The 13,307-nt window shown below is 45.3% G+C and overlaps 1 protein-coding gene across 3 annotated transcripts in view; it reads left to right on the top strand.

Moving 5' to 3' along the window:
• The window catches only part of VIL1 (villin 1), a 32,658-nt gene that overhangs the window by 13,855 nt on the left and 5,496 nt on the right, over positions 1 to 13,307 (top strand). For all 3 annotated transcript variants that reach the window (XM_081206089.1, XM_081206087.1, XM_081206088.1), the window contains exons 4-14: positions 304 to 378; positions 2,426 to 2,622; positions 4,620 to 4,728; positions 5,446 to 5,556; positions 6,255 to 6,457; positions 7,355 to 7,433; positions 7,789 to 7,887; positions 9,152 to 9,305; positions 10,831 to 10,931; positions 12,082 to 12,219; positions 12,565 to 12,723. In XM_081206089.1, the coding sequence (XP_081062215.1) occupies positions 304 to 378; positions 2,426 to 2,622; positions 4,620 to 4,728; positions 5,446 to 5,556; positions 6,255 to 6,457; positions 7,355 to 7,433; positions 7,789 to 7,887; positions 9,152 to 9,305; positions 10,831 to 10,931; positions 12,082 to 12,219; positions 12,565 to 12,723 (1,425 nt within the window). The remainder of the gene's footprint in view (positions 1 to 303; positions 379 to 2,425; positions 2,623 to 4,619; positions 4,729 to 5,445; positions 5,557 to 6,254; positions 6,458 to 7,354; positions 7,434 to 7,788; positions 7,888 to 9,151; positions 9,306 to 10,830; positions 10,932 to 12,081; positions 12,220 to 12,564; positions 12,724 to 13,307) is intronic.

Genomic DNA, 13,307 nt, shown 5'->3' with positions numbered 1-13,307 from the left:
ATTCCCCCCCTCCCCTCCTGTTCTTTGATCCTGATAATTATTGTTTCTCTTCATCTGTGGTTCTACCCTGAGCTATTGCCTTTCCTCAGAAGGCTGAGGTGATGGGATTTGGCAAAACTAAAAAAAATTAAGGTGATGGGACTTGGTAAAAAATAGACTATTGAAGAAAGGAAGGCAGGACAAATGTTTAAAAATGAAGATAAAGGCAGGAAGAATGCTCTTTACACAACACAAGGGTGTGTGATGATCTTTAGTACTATATGTAATTCCAGCTAATTCCACCCCACCCCCCTTCCCTTCCAGAATATGGAGATGGTGCCTATTCCACCAAAAACATATGGGAACTTCTATGAAGGAGATGCTTATATCATTCTCTCGGTAAGAGGAATTAAGAATGGTGGAGGCCTTTGTGTCACTAAGCTTGATGGGACAAAACAGCTGCAGAAAAGGACGAGACTCAGCCCAAGAAAAAAGCGGGAACTTGCCTCATGTAAAGTATGGGAGGTGCACCATGGAGCATGATGAGGTCAAAGAAGGATACTTCAAAGGAAGGTTCTATGTGGCTAGGAGTAAATGGACTCCAGTCCTGTCAAACTTATGTATACAGTAGGCTACCACCCTAAAGGCCGCACTAAGTTGCTATTACTTAGATTTTAACAACAGCAGCAACAACATTAATACCTAATTTTTGAAGTCAGGAGCGGTTCCCAGAGATGGGCTTTCTTCAGCATTAGGACCACATTATGTGCCTTCAGACCAGGGCTGGCCCTACCATTGGGCAAAGTGACCATCTCAGGCAGCAGATGCTGGGGAACAGCAGCAGCAACCCCCTCTGCCACTCACTAACCATTCTCTTCTGTAAGAGGATAGCAATGATTCCTTTCCTGGCCTCCTCTAAACTACCAGTAGTCTGCTGCCTTAGGTGCGTTAGAGGACGTAGGAAGCCGCTTTATATTGAGTCAGACCAATTGTCCATCTATCTAAATATTGTTGATGTTGACTGGCAGTGGCTCTCCAGGGTTTCAAACAAGGGATCTTTCCCATCCCTGCTTGAAGATGGCAGGGATTGAACCTGTGACTTTTTGCAGGCAAAGCAGGTGCTTTATCCCTATGGCCATTCCCCTAACACTCTCCCATGACCAGCGTTAAAGTCATATTCAGTTGCCAGTCCAATTAGGACCTTTACCTAGAATGGGGAGGGGGTGCCTTAGGTACCAAAGGTCTTGAGCTGGCCTTGATTCACTCCACTTTGTGCATCCAAAAATGTCTGGGTTTGCTGTATTCATTTGTTCAGCATCTGTTGCAATGGCTTTGCTTACCTCTCAAATATCACCTATTAGCATAAGCAAGGCAAGTTTGGGGTTTTAAACAATTACCCACTTTATTGATTTAATAAACAGGACCAGTTATTACCCTAGTTGGAGAGTCAGGTGGTTTAAATACCTTTTGAGAGCTGATGTCGCATGGTAGGTAAGAGAAGACATGGAGCTCTGAATGAAAACATTGCCAGTTCAATTCTGCCATGATCTTATAATAAGGTGGGCTTAAGTGTCACTCCTTCTCAGCTTAGGGATAACAAGATAAAGTACACTTCATTCTCAAGTGATACATAAAATCCTAAGTATTTTTTATTTTGTTGCTGATCTATTTTAAAGCTTGCTTCATTTCAGAGCTGTTTTTATATTAGCTGCTTTAACACAGTCACTTAATTTCATGTTTTTTTAATTGCTGTTCTTGCGTTTCTGTGTATTGGAAGCTGCCTTGAAAGCTGGTTCTGGTCAAAAGGTAGGGTCGATATAAAACAATAAATAATACAGTATTTCACATCCTACCCTCCCATTCCCAACCCTTCTCTGTTCTCATGCCCTGCCTGTTTGTGAACACCTGTATCGTCGTACTGCACGTATTCTGGATAACTGGATAATGGCATACGGTTTGGATATGAGGATAAGGCATGGGTAGATGAATGAGCTGAGTGGGTAGATCAAAGCAGAACTCCTTGCAAGAACCCTGCTCCTCTGCGTGATATATGTTATAGAAGAAGGATAAACATTGCAAGGTTTCTAAGAGAACAGAACAGCTCCATCCTCAAAGATGTCTGCTTGCTTTCTGGCCTTGAAATGTCACAGCGTGACTTTTCTTAATGTTTTTGCTTTTGTTTTAGAATTAGCTACTTTCCCCATTGCTTTTACTTTCAGCACAGATCCGGGGCTAGGATAGTGATATTGATCCGCCCATGCATGAGGAAACCCTTTTGTGTTTGAGAGTAGAGATCTGAGTCAATGTCCCTTTCTAGTAGGTGGACTTGGAGAGCTGAGTGTGTGAATCAAAATGCCCAGCATTGTGGCATTGACTGAGCGCCATAGGACAGAGAGGTCTCTGCAATTTTGGTGGGCCTGCTAACCAGCTTCAATTTTCCAACTAGACGCATAAGACTGGGAACAACTTCACCTACGACGTCCACTTCTGGCTGGGCAGTTCATCATCTCAGGATGAGCAGGGCTCAGCTGCCATCTACACTACCCAGATGGATGACTACCTGGGAGGAGTAGCCGTACAGCATCGTGAGGTCCAGGGCTACGAAAGTGACGCCTTCCGGAGCTACTTCAAACAGGGGCTAATGTATGTAATGCTCCTTATTGCCTTCTGGTGACTGATCCAGGCAATGACAGCTTCTTATTCTTTGAGCCACTTTACATTTTTATGTGTTGTGCCTGAGACACGTGCTAGGTAGTCTCAATTGGCAATGGCTCCTCCGGTACATGTCCACTGTGTGTTTAGAAACACACACCAGCCCTTCCAGTGTTTCCTATAGGTACTTGACAACTCTTGAAATAAATTAAAAATCTGGATATCTGGGTGGGGCCATGTGGGCTGAGGGAACAGGGCTTAGAGCCAGTTCAGTGATAGTGCTGGGGAATGAAGCCCAGCAGATTTTGACGAATCCCTGCAGGCAGCCTAACACAAAGCAATCTATTTCCCTAAAGTGAGCAGCTGGAGGAAAAGGGGCAGCTGGGAGGAACTGGAGATAAATGGTCAAAAGCAAAAATAGACAGGGACAGAAACAGTGCTGTCCTTACTACAAAGTAGTTGTTTCAAAGTGGCAGATTCCAGAGAGGGTTCCATTGCACTACCTTTCTTCTCTGTGTGGCCAGGTTCAGAGGACATGACACTAACCATGGTTTAGCAATCCTGCCTGTTCTTCCTCTGTGAATTGTATGTGACTGTCTACTTGAAAGTGTGGGCGTGATTGCCTGCGTGTGTGACCTCCATCTGCTGAGTAAATTTGCCTGCCTGCCTTCCTGAATATACCGTATGTGTGTCTCTTCCCCTCTGCCGGGCATGTGAGTGTATGTCCCTGCTTGCATGGTGGGTTTCTCTGTGTGTATGTGTGGTAAGTGTGCTTTGACCACACTTCTCACTGGCACATGTCACTGGAGGGGTGACCAACTTCAGACTTCAGCTGAAAGAGATTTGCCGCTCCTTGTTTAGCATTAAAAAAGAACCACAGTGAGACTTGGCCTTGTATGTTGCCCTCTGCTCCTTGTATGTAAGAGGTTAATGAAAGCTTCCTTTTTTGGTTTTGAATAAGCCATAGTTTCATGTTATTCTAAACTTGGAAAACTGTTGTTTATTCTAACTGCTAGGGAGCTCAAATGAGGATGTAACTGTAGTTTCTGATCTAGGTTTGTTTGAACTAACCACAGTGCAAATAAACCATATGTCCCAACTGCAGACATAAACTGAGGTTTCTTCAAAACCAACAATTGAAGCTTTCAATCTTTCCCCCCTTGCATACGAAGGAGAGCCAGGGCAGGTGGGGGAGAGGAATGGGAGCCTGAAGATATGCGGGGCTCGTCATCTTATGTTTGAACCAGGACTACATATAATAAAATTTAAAAATGGGTTCCAAAGCAAAGGGCATCATTTTGGTTTTTGCTTTGGGGACAAAAAATGTCTAAAGTTGACACCTTATAGGAGCGGTAGGAAACTTGTAAGCCTGTGGTCCAATGTCATGAGGTCCTCAGTCCTAGTTTCATGCAAGTAGCAAAGAGGAGTTAAATGTGTGTGGGGGTGTCCCAACCCCCATTTGGCTTCAGCTATGCCCACTGCTGATATGCAGCCCCCAACAGATTACACTTGGGGGAATGTAATGCTCAGCAGAAGGTTGCCCTCCACCCCACAGAGGTCTGTCCATTTAAGGGCCTGAAATGTGTGTTGTAGCTAAGGTAATGTTCTTAACATCAGAGGCTCTGGAAAAACTAAAGCAGAGTGGCTGTGGAAGGCAGAAGGTCTTCCCCCGCCCCTTTCTGCCCCATGCTTCTATGAGGCATACTGGGTAGAGGTCAACCCTTTCTTCTATGGGAGGTCTGCATACACACTCTATATTAAAGCACGTGGCTTCCCCCTAAGAATCCTGGGAGCTGTAATTTAACCCTCACAGAGCTGCAATGCCCAGCACCCATAACGATCTACACTTCCCAGGATTCCTTGGGGGATGTTGTGTGCTTTATATGTGCCTTAGATGCATAGTGTGTCTGCAGCTGAAGACTTAGCTGTTTGGGAATGTTGGTGCTCTCCTCCACAGTCCAGACCCTGACCCTGCCTCTCCTCTGCAGCTATAAGAAGGGTGGAGTGGCTTCTGGCATGAAGCACGTGGAGACCAACACGTACAATGTACGACGCCTGCTGCACGTCAAGGGCAAGAAGAATGTGATGGCAGGAGAGGTGGGTCAAAGATGGGCTGGCAATGTTGGGAAAGGGCTGGCCAGGGCTGGTAGCTTAGCGCCTGGTAAAACTGTCAGATCTAGACACTGGGGTCTTTGAACACTTGTGGGTGATCATGAAGACAAGGTTCATCAGTGTTGCAGCCCATGAAGGCACACTCAGATCTTACAAAAATCAAACATTTTGCAGTGCTTTTGACCTCTTGTTGGAGCAGTACAGTAGATGCACTTTTAATGATGTGCTTGTGGAGGTCATCAGTGGCTACTGAAGCCACAGTGGCTATGTTTCTACTTCCACTGTTGGAGGCGGTGTGCTGCTGGCAGGGGCGGCCCATCCTGTTTCTGCACCTGTATTACTATAGGTATTCTTTTACTAGAAAGCACAGTGGAAATGGAAATAACTTTTATATTTACAAACCAACAAACAGCAAGCCAACAATCTATGAAATAAATATGTATTTTTTATTATTTAGAGGTCCTTTGCAATCTGAGGCCCTGATCTGTAGCTTCCTTAGCTTGTGCATATATCTTGCACTGCTCCCAGATTTTCCACGGGCATCTGGTTGGCCATAATGAGATCTAGATGTGGTTTTTGGCCTGATCCAACAGGGATCATCTTGTGTGAGGTCCCCAGACTGATAGAATCCAGGTATGACTGTCTTTCAGTAAACTCACATAGGTTTTCCCACCAGCTGTTTTTTTTTTTCCTCTTGCAAAGGTGGAGCTGAGTTGGAGCAGTTTCAACTTGGGCGATGTGTTTCTGCTAGACCTGGGGAAGCTCATCATCCAATGGAACGGTCCAGAGAGCAACCGCCTGGAGCGACTGAAGGTGCAAAGTCTGCCATGGGTGGTGGAAGTGGGGAAGCAGGAGAGACGGGAGTTGTGCAAAGAAGGAGGGTTTTGGTGCCTGTCCTTTCTTGGGTGGGACATCTGACATTTGAAACCCAAATGTAACATTTCTATTGTAAGAAAAGGAGGGTTGTTTTGCTGACCAAAAAAAAAAATATGGATTGGGAGGAAACGGGAGAATCAGGATCAAGTGAAGCCACCAACTTATAACAACCCAGTGGTGGGACATGCTAAAGACACTGAATGGCCTTCCTAATAGCCTTGGGATTATATTACATTGATGGATTCACTGTGTGATGATCAGCTCATAGTTCCATGTAGTTCAGCAGCCATTAATAAATTCAGCGTATTAAAATGGCTGTTGGGCATCATTCTTTTTAGTATATCTCCCCTTCCTAGGAAGGGTGGTAGGAATAATTCATGACTACAAGGTGCTTCAAGGTGTTAGGTTCTGTGTCTGAGTTGGCTAAGACAAAAAGGGAAATAAATGAATTGGGTGATAGCTGAAGTGAGACTAGAATGCTGGACTAGATAAGCCTTAGGCCTGATCCTGCATGGGGTTTCTTGTTCACACCCACCATGCTCTTATTTGTGGGTTTTCTCATTCTTCTAATGCCATTCAGGCTTCCTCCTGCCACCCCCTGACCTTGGCTTGTGGTTGTGACCTGTTTCCTGCAGGGGATGACCCTAGCCAAGGACATTCGTGACCGGGAGCGTGGGGGTCGAGCGCAGGTAGGTGTGGTGGATGGGGAGGACGAAGCTGCATCTCCTATTCTCATGAAGATCATGGAGTATGTGCTGGGGGAGAAGAGGAACATTCAGCCTGCCATCCCAGATGCCGTGGTGGACCAGAAGCTGAAATCTTCTCTCAAGCTCTACCAGTGAGTGACATTGGGTGTGTGGTAGTGGGGACTACGGTGAGGCAAAGAGGTTGTGTGGAAAGATGCACAGCTGCGGGAGAGAGGAGCAAACATCTCTTTGATGGATGCAGGAACAGGGGAATGTGGGAGAGAAAGCCTCTGATGGAAGTACACACGCTGGTCAAGAAAGCAAATGTTCCATTTATTCTGTTCATGGGATCAATACTGCTCCTGAGAGCACTTGTGTGACCTTCCTTAATGAGTACAATTCTGTTTGCCATGTTTGGGTTTTTTCTTGTGGATTCAAAGTGATTTGGAAAGAACTGCGACAGCAAAAGGCATCCAGAAGGGATGTATGAGGGGGGACAATGGGAGATCAGGAATAGGGCAGGAGCCTGGAACTATGAAGGAAAGAAAATAAACTAGAGATAAATCTCAAAAGGGAAGGAGACCCTACAGTTGGGCACCTTGGCTTTTGGGCTGTTTTGGCCAACACTGCCCCCATTTTCAAATATTTCCTTGTAACCATGAAGGTAAGAAAATATCCTCCTAGTTTCCTGGCTCTTCCTCCCCTTTTTAAAATTAGTGTGTGAATGCGCCAAGGCAATTTGGGGTTCAGTGATGTCACTGCAGGTGAGATGCAGACGTTCTGCTTCAGATATCATAGGAGAAGTACAGAAAAAAAAGAAGCAGGAGTAATTTATCATTATTTTCCACCCCACTTTTATGTTAACTGAACTGGCTGTGAGGTTCTCTAGAAAACTGAATTCTGCAAGGTTTTATATATTGAATAGGCCCAGTCCTGATTTTTAGCTTTTAAGACCATTATAGTTTTGCATAATCTTCATCCCAGAGTGTAGACTAGCAACATCACTTTGGAGAGCTGGTCCCATGACTACCCTCTTGTTCCTCTCCCAGAGTCTCTGAGATAGAAGGGAACCTTCTTATCCAAGAAGTTGCCATCCAGCCCCTCACCCAGGACCTTCTCAAGAATGAGGTAAGACTCATCCCTGGGGGATTGGTTGCACCATGACAAGCTTAAAGCGTAGGTTGGGGGTTGGAGAGAAGGGAAGACCAGAGGAGACATTATTCCAATGTCATCTAACACAGTTGTAGCCGTTCTGCCTAGTGAGACTGTGGCCTTCCAGATGTTGCTGGACCACAATGCCCATCATCCCTGACCACTGACCATGGTGGCTGAGGTTGATGAGAGCTGGAGTCCATCAACTTCTAGAGGATTACTGGCTACCCACCTATGCTGTAAGAGAGAGCCTGGTAATGGAAGAAGGCTATACTGGCCTAAACAGCTTCTTTGTAATGAAACAACTGGATCTTGTTTTGTCTCCTTTCAGGACTGCTTCATATTGGACCAAGGTGGTGTGAAGATCTTTGTGTGGAAGGGTAGGAATTCAAGCAAGGAGGAAAAGCGGCAAGCGATGACACGGGCCCTGGTGAGTGAGAGGATAAGGCAAAGCTGAGCCCATACAGTCTCATATCTGGGCAAGGACCTTTTGCAATGTTCTAGAACTTCTTGGAGATACTGGAACAAAGTGCCTCCACACTCTCTTCTGCCATTTCAAGGGATCAAAGCCATTTTTGGCTCCATGATTCCAGATCTTGACTAATATGAATGCTACCAACTCTTTTAGATTCTCTGTCTGGATTTTGGACCAGGGCTTGGATATTACCTTCTGCCTACTTGCCTGTCTTCCTTTTAGTCTCATCCATTTCATAGGCTTAAGGAGGGTATCAGGGAAACAAGTATATAAAACAGAAAAAACTTTACAGGCTTAAAAAATAATAATTTAATCACAGTCCTTATAATGAAGCAAAGTGAAATCGTGGATAGCAAATTATGGGAAGGAATTCTTCCACCAGTCCTTTGTTTAATGTTCCATCAACAGAAAAAAATGACTGTACCAATGCAGACAAATGCCCCAATAAATCATATAAATTACGGTAAATTCTTGGTGGATATTATTCAACAGGACACCATTTGCAAAAAAAACAACAAGCAAACTCATGCTTTTTTTTTTTTTTTAGACCTTCCATTTTCCAGTTTGAAGAATATACAGTATTTAAAAATGCAGCAATTCTGTCTCGCATTGCATCTGCTACACTAGAAATCAGGGGTGCAAAAGACTGGAGCTCAAGCTAGTTTGTGTTCTACATTGTTTCCTTTTTAGCCTAAGTTAATGTAAGAGCATAAAGCCTGGATGAACCCAAAGCCATCTTTAGCCCCTCTAATAGCCAAAGCAGGTGGTGAGGGCCAACAGGACTAATGAGAAACAAGAGGAAGCTACCATACAACAAAATAGAGCTTTAAAAACCAACAAAATGTAAGAGGCAACACTCCCCCCCACAAAAAAACCACATCCTGACCAATGAGGACCAAGCATGCTCAGTAACCACAGAATGCTGAGTGTTAGTTGAAAAAGAAAACTGGTGGCAGAGGGATGGAATGGAGCGTTCTACCGGGGGCATTGCTGGCTGGCTGGCTGGCACCATGTACATGAGCACTGCTGTTATAGTAGGCGAGGAATACACTTATCATTTTTTGTTGCAGGCCTCAGGTGTTAAAGAGATAACACTGGGCCTGTTGAGGGTGATAGTCTAGGATACTTCCAAATATGCTGTTTAATGAAGTCTCTGTGGAGTCCTTCCTCACCTTGTTGTGAAAGTTGCTCTGTTCTGGTCTTCTCTTTGTCATCTCAGGGTTACATGAAGGCAAAGAACTACCCACCCAGCACCAGCGTGGAGACTGAAAATGACGGTTCTGAATCTGCTGTCTTTAGGCAGCTCTTTCAGAAATGGACTCTCCCCCATCAAAGCACTGGCTTTGGCAAGACCAACACAGTTGGGAAAATAGGTACCGTATTTTTCGCTCTATAACACGCACCCGACCATAACACGCATGTAGTTTTTAGAGGAGGAAAATCCGTAGGCATGCCACCCGTAGGCATTCCCTCCATAACACGCACAGACATTTCCCCTTACTTTTTAGGAGGAAAAAAGTGAGTGTTATGGTGCAAAAAATACGGTAAGTGCTGAAGCCTGATCAACTTAGTGGAGCTGATGGTTTAGAGGCTGCTTCTGACAGGTATGGGCCCCACAAGAAGAGGTGGGAAAGAATGCTGTTTTGGCCTGTCTCTTTTGTGAAAAGGCAGATCAGTCTGTTCTGTGTCAGTTTCTGTGTTCATTCCTCAATTCATTCTCTCCTGTTTCTGTATCAATTTGCAAAGAAATTTGAAAACCCACAGTTTCAATTTGCAAAGAAAATTGAAAATCCACAGTTAAATATGTACTTAAGTACAGTGGTACCTCAGGTTACGGACGCTTCAGGTTGCAGACGTTTCAGGTTACAAACTCTACTAACCAGGAAGTGGTTGCTCCAGGTTAAGAACTTTGCCCCAGGATAAGAATGGAAATCACACACCAGTGGCACAGCGGCAGCAGGAGGCCCCATTAGCGAAAGCACGCCTCGGGTTAAGAACCGTTTCAGGTTAAGAATGGACCTCTGGAATGAATTAAGTTCTTAACCTGAGGTACCACTGTACATAGTTAATATGGGCCATATCTGCACAATACCTTAAAAACACTATTATACCACTTTGAGAGTCATGGCTTTTCACCGAGGATCCTGGAAACTGTAGTTCATTAAGGCTGCTTAGAGTTGTTTTTATTCGACCCCTCTTCCCCTCACAGAGGTGCAGTTCCCAGAGTCCTTTGGGAAGAGGAATTGGTTGTGAAACCGTTCTGGGAATTCTGGAGCTAAAGTTCTGCCAGACTCATTCTTGTTTACACACACACACACACAAAAACCCCCACTACGGAGATTCTAGTGCAGTGGTAACCAACATAGTGCCCTCTAGCTGTGGGATTCCAGTTCCTGCCATCCACAAGGTGCACAATGAATGGCCGGTAATGGTTAGGAATGATGGGAGAGCACCACACTGGGTAATTGTGGCCTTGAATGTGGGTTGAAGGAAGCATTTATTGTGAACCCCCTCCTTAATATTGGCAGCATCCTTGACAAGAGCTGCTGAGGGTTTGTGTTGTATATGAACAAACACACCTTTAGAATGAAACGTTGTTGCTGCTGTTGTTAAAATTTGCATACTGCCCTGCATCTGACAAACCCAGGGCAGTTCTCAGCAGAATCCCAAATGTTGGGTTTTATAAGCATGTGGGTTGCTATCCTCTGCTTTCTGCTGTGGAAACCATACATGGTGGTGCCTCCTTTCTGTAGGAGTAACACATGCAGTTTCTATCCATCCCATCAAAGTTTATTCTTTAGCTTGTAACTGCCCATCCTTGGGGCCACATGGTCCCTCAGATCCAGATGTGCTGGTTAAGACCAAACCTACCTACTTTCTTCCCTGGCTGCCCAACAGCCAAAGTAGAGCAAGTGAAGTTTGATGCCACCACTCTCCATGCCAAGCCGGAGATGGCTGCCCTGCACAAGATGGTGGATGACGGCTCTGGAGAAGTAGAGGTGAGGACAGTGCCATTTTTCTAGAAAAAGAGGTGCCAGAAATCACCACATGCTTGTTCTCTTGTAATGGTAATGGTGCCCACCAGAGAGGTGCCAGAACTGAGCTCAGGAGAGTTTCGGCTGGGGGGGAAAAGCCCTGGGTAAGAACCAGGCCCAACCAAGTCCCCACCCCCTTTTGGCTTTGAGTTTAGTGGGATAACCTGTTGTGAGACACAAGAGCACAAGAGAGGTCTATCTCAAAGGCTTCCTCTTGGCCTCAGCTCTGCAAATATGCAAAATGAATTGCCATGCTAGCATTATGAAAGTAGAGCTGGAGTTAAAGGTGAGCAACTTCAATAAATCTGGCAGGACCAGCCCCAAACTAGCCACACCTTTTGAACCTGTGGCAACAAAAGGACTGAAAATCTCTTTGGTTACAGCTGTCCAAATTTGCCTTTCTGAAAGGAGGACAAGCTGCGAAATTATATCCAGTGCCAGTGACTTGGCTAGTTGGGGAACAGCAGCATGAATGCCACATAACATAAGGCCCTGGACACTTTTGAGAGGAAGGGTGGGATATAAATTCAATACCATTCAATTATAACTTTGGTAGGGCTGTGGGGTATGCTTTGGTGCTCCTTAGGTTTGTAGGCTCGGGAACGTCTTTGCCCTGGGCTCACCACAGACCCTGTAAGGACAACATCAGCAGGAACCTAAGGGAACTGAGGACCATCTTCTTCATCACTACTTCTTTCTCTGGGACTTCACAAGGCATCACACAGTAAAGTTGAAGCATATCACCATAGCCATAAGGACTTGAAAAGTGATGCTTTGGTGGTGTTTTAAATGAGAATCGAGTTCCTTAGAAGGCTGAATTCTGTATCCAGTGCCACATTTCCTTCCACCATCACCCCAAATGTACACAGTTGAGAAATTCAGATATACACCACTACTCTAGGGGCTTGCTCACACTTCCATTTGCCCTCCTGTTTTCTCCAAGGAAATCTCAGAATCTGCAGTGTCCAGTTATGATGGACCTAACTGCTAACTGAGCTAACTTTGCCAAGCACTATATTCCTGGCTATACTGAGGAAACCTCCACCCACCAACCCCTGCCTACCCCTTGAATGTCTACTACTACCCTTTGCTCATGTTCCACTTGCCTTGACAGGTCTGGCGAATTGAGGACTTGGAACTGGTACCAGTGGAGGGTCGCTGGCTTGGTCATTTCTACAGCGGCGACTGCTACCTTATCCTCTACAAGTATCTAGTCTCCAGTAAAATGCACTACATGATCTACATTTGGCAGGTGAGCAGGTGGAGGTGGGCAGGAGGGATTACGGCAAAGGAAGCAGAGTATAGGCCAAGGAGATGGAGAGAGAAGAAAGACCTTCTACATGTCACCAAGGAGCAGTAGAAACCATTTGCATGTTCAGAACAACAACAAGAAGTACTAGGAATTTGCCTTTCCAAAGGAGTCTGAAGTTCTCAGGACCCTAAAGATGCCACTGGATTCTGTTGTAAGATGCTGTGTTCCATTGCTCACAACACTGTCATGAGTTTTGAAGTCCTTTCTCCATTGAATTGTAGCTGAGAGACAGTCGGAACTGTACCCCAGCCTTTTAAGTCAGCCTACTCTGTTGCTGCTTTCCAGGGTCGCCACGCCAGCCCCGATGAGATCACTGCCTCTGCTTACCAGGCTGTCATTCTGGACCAACAGTATAATGGTGAACCTGTGCAGGTGCGAGTGACCATGGGCAAGGAGCCTGCTCATCTTATGGCCATCTTCAAGGGACGCATGGTGGTGTATTCGGTGAGCACAAGAGGGACAGACTCGGTGGTTAAAATTGCCTCCCTTTCCATTTCCCAGCTGTACAATGGGGAGCAAAACAGATACGAAACAGGAAATCCAAAGAGAACATTAGAGTATCCAGTGGTGGCTCTAATTTTGATCAGAACAATAGTTCTAAGGAGGATTTAGGTTTCGCATCCAAGTAGGTATTTGGGGGGGGGGGTTACAGGCACAATACAGGTTTCCTTGTTTCCTCTCCCCCAGTGGAGATAATCATAGTTTTGGGGATTGGGGAGCAATTTAGACTAGGAAAATCACAGAGAAGTGAACACTTGCGCCAACCAGCAGCACTTCTCCAATCAAAATCTGAGATCCCAGAGGGGCTTTAAATAATAATATTAAAAGCCCACTGGGAAATCAAAACACATCTTCCCACTTCACATGTCTTTCGGTCTCAAAGCTTCCTAATCTGGAGTTATACCACTTCAAGGGAGTTTTATGACAGGCTGTATTCTTGTTGCCACTTTGTAAGCTGCTTGTGGTTGAGCACTCTACCGCTTCCTCATCCCTTTTCCTTTGGTGGCGGCGCTTTGTATATTGAGCGG

This window comes from Podarcis bocagei, assembly GCF_964188305.1.
Source record: "Podarcis bocagei genome assembly, chromosome: 1".
Classification (NCBI taxonomy): domain Eukaryota; kingdom Metazoa; phylum Chordata; class Lepidosauria; order Squamata; family Lacertidae; genus Podarcis; species Podarcis bocagei.
The sequence above is the reverse complement of the archived record's forward strand: the minus strand, read 5'-3'. Positions and strand labels throughout refer to the sequence as shown.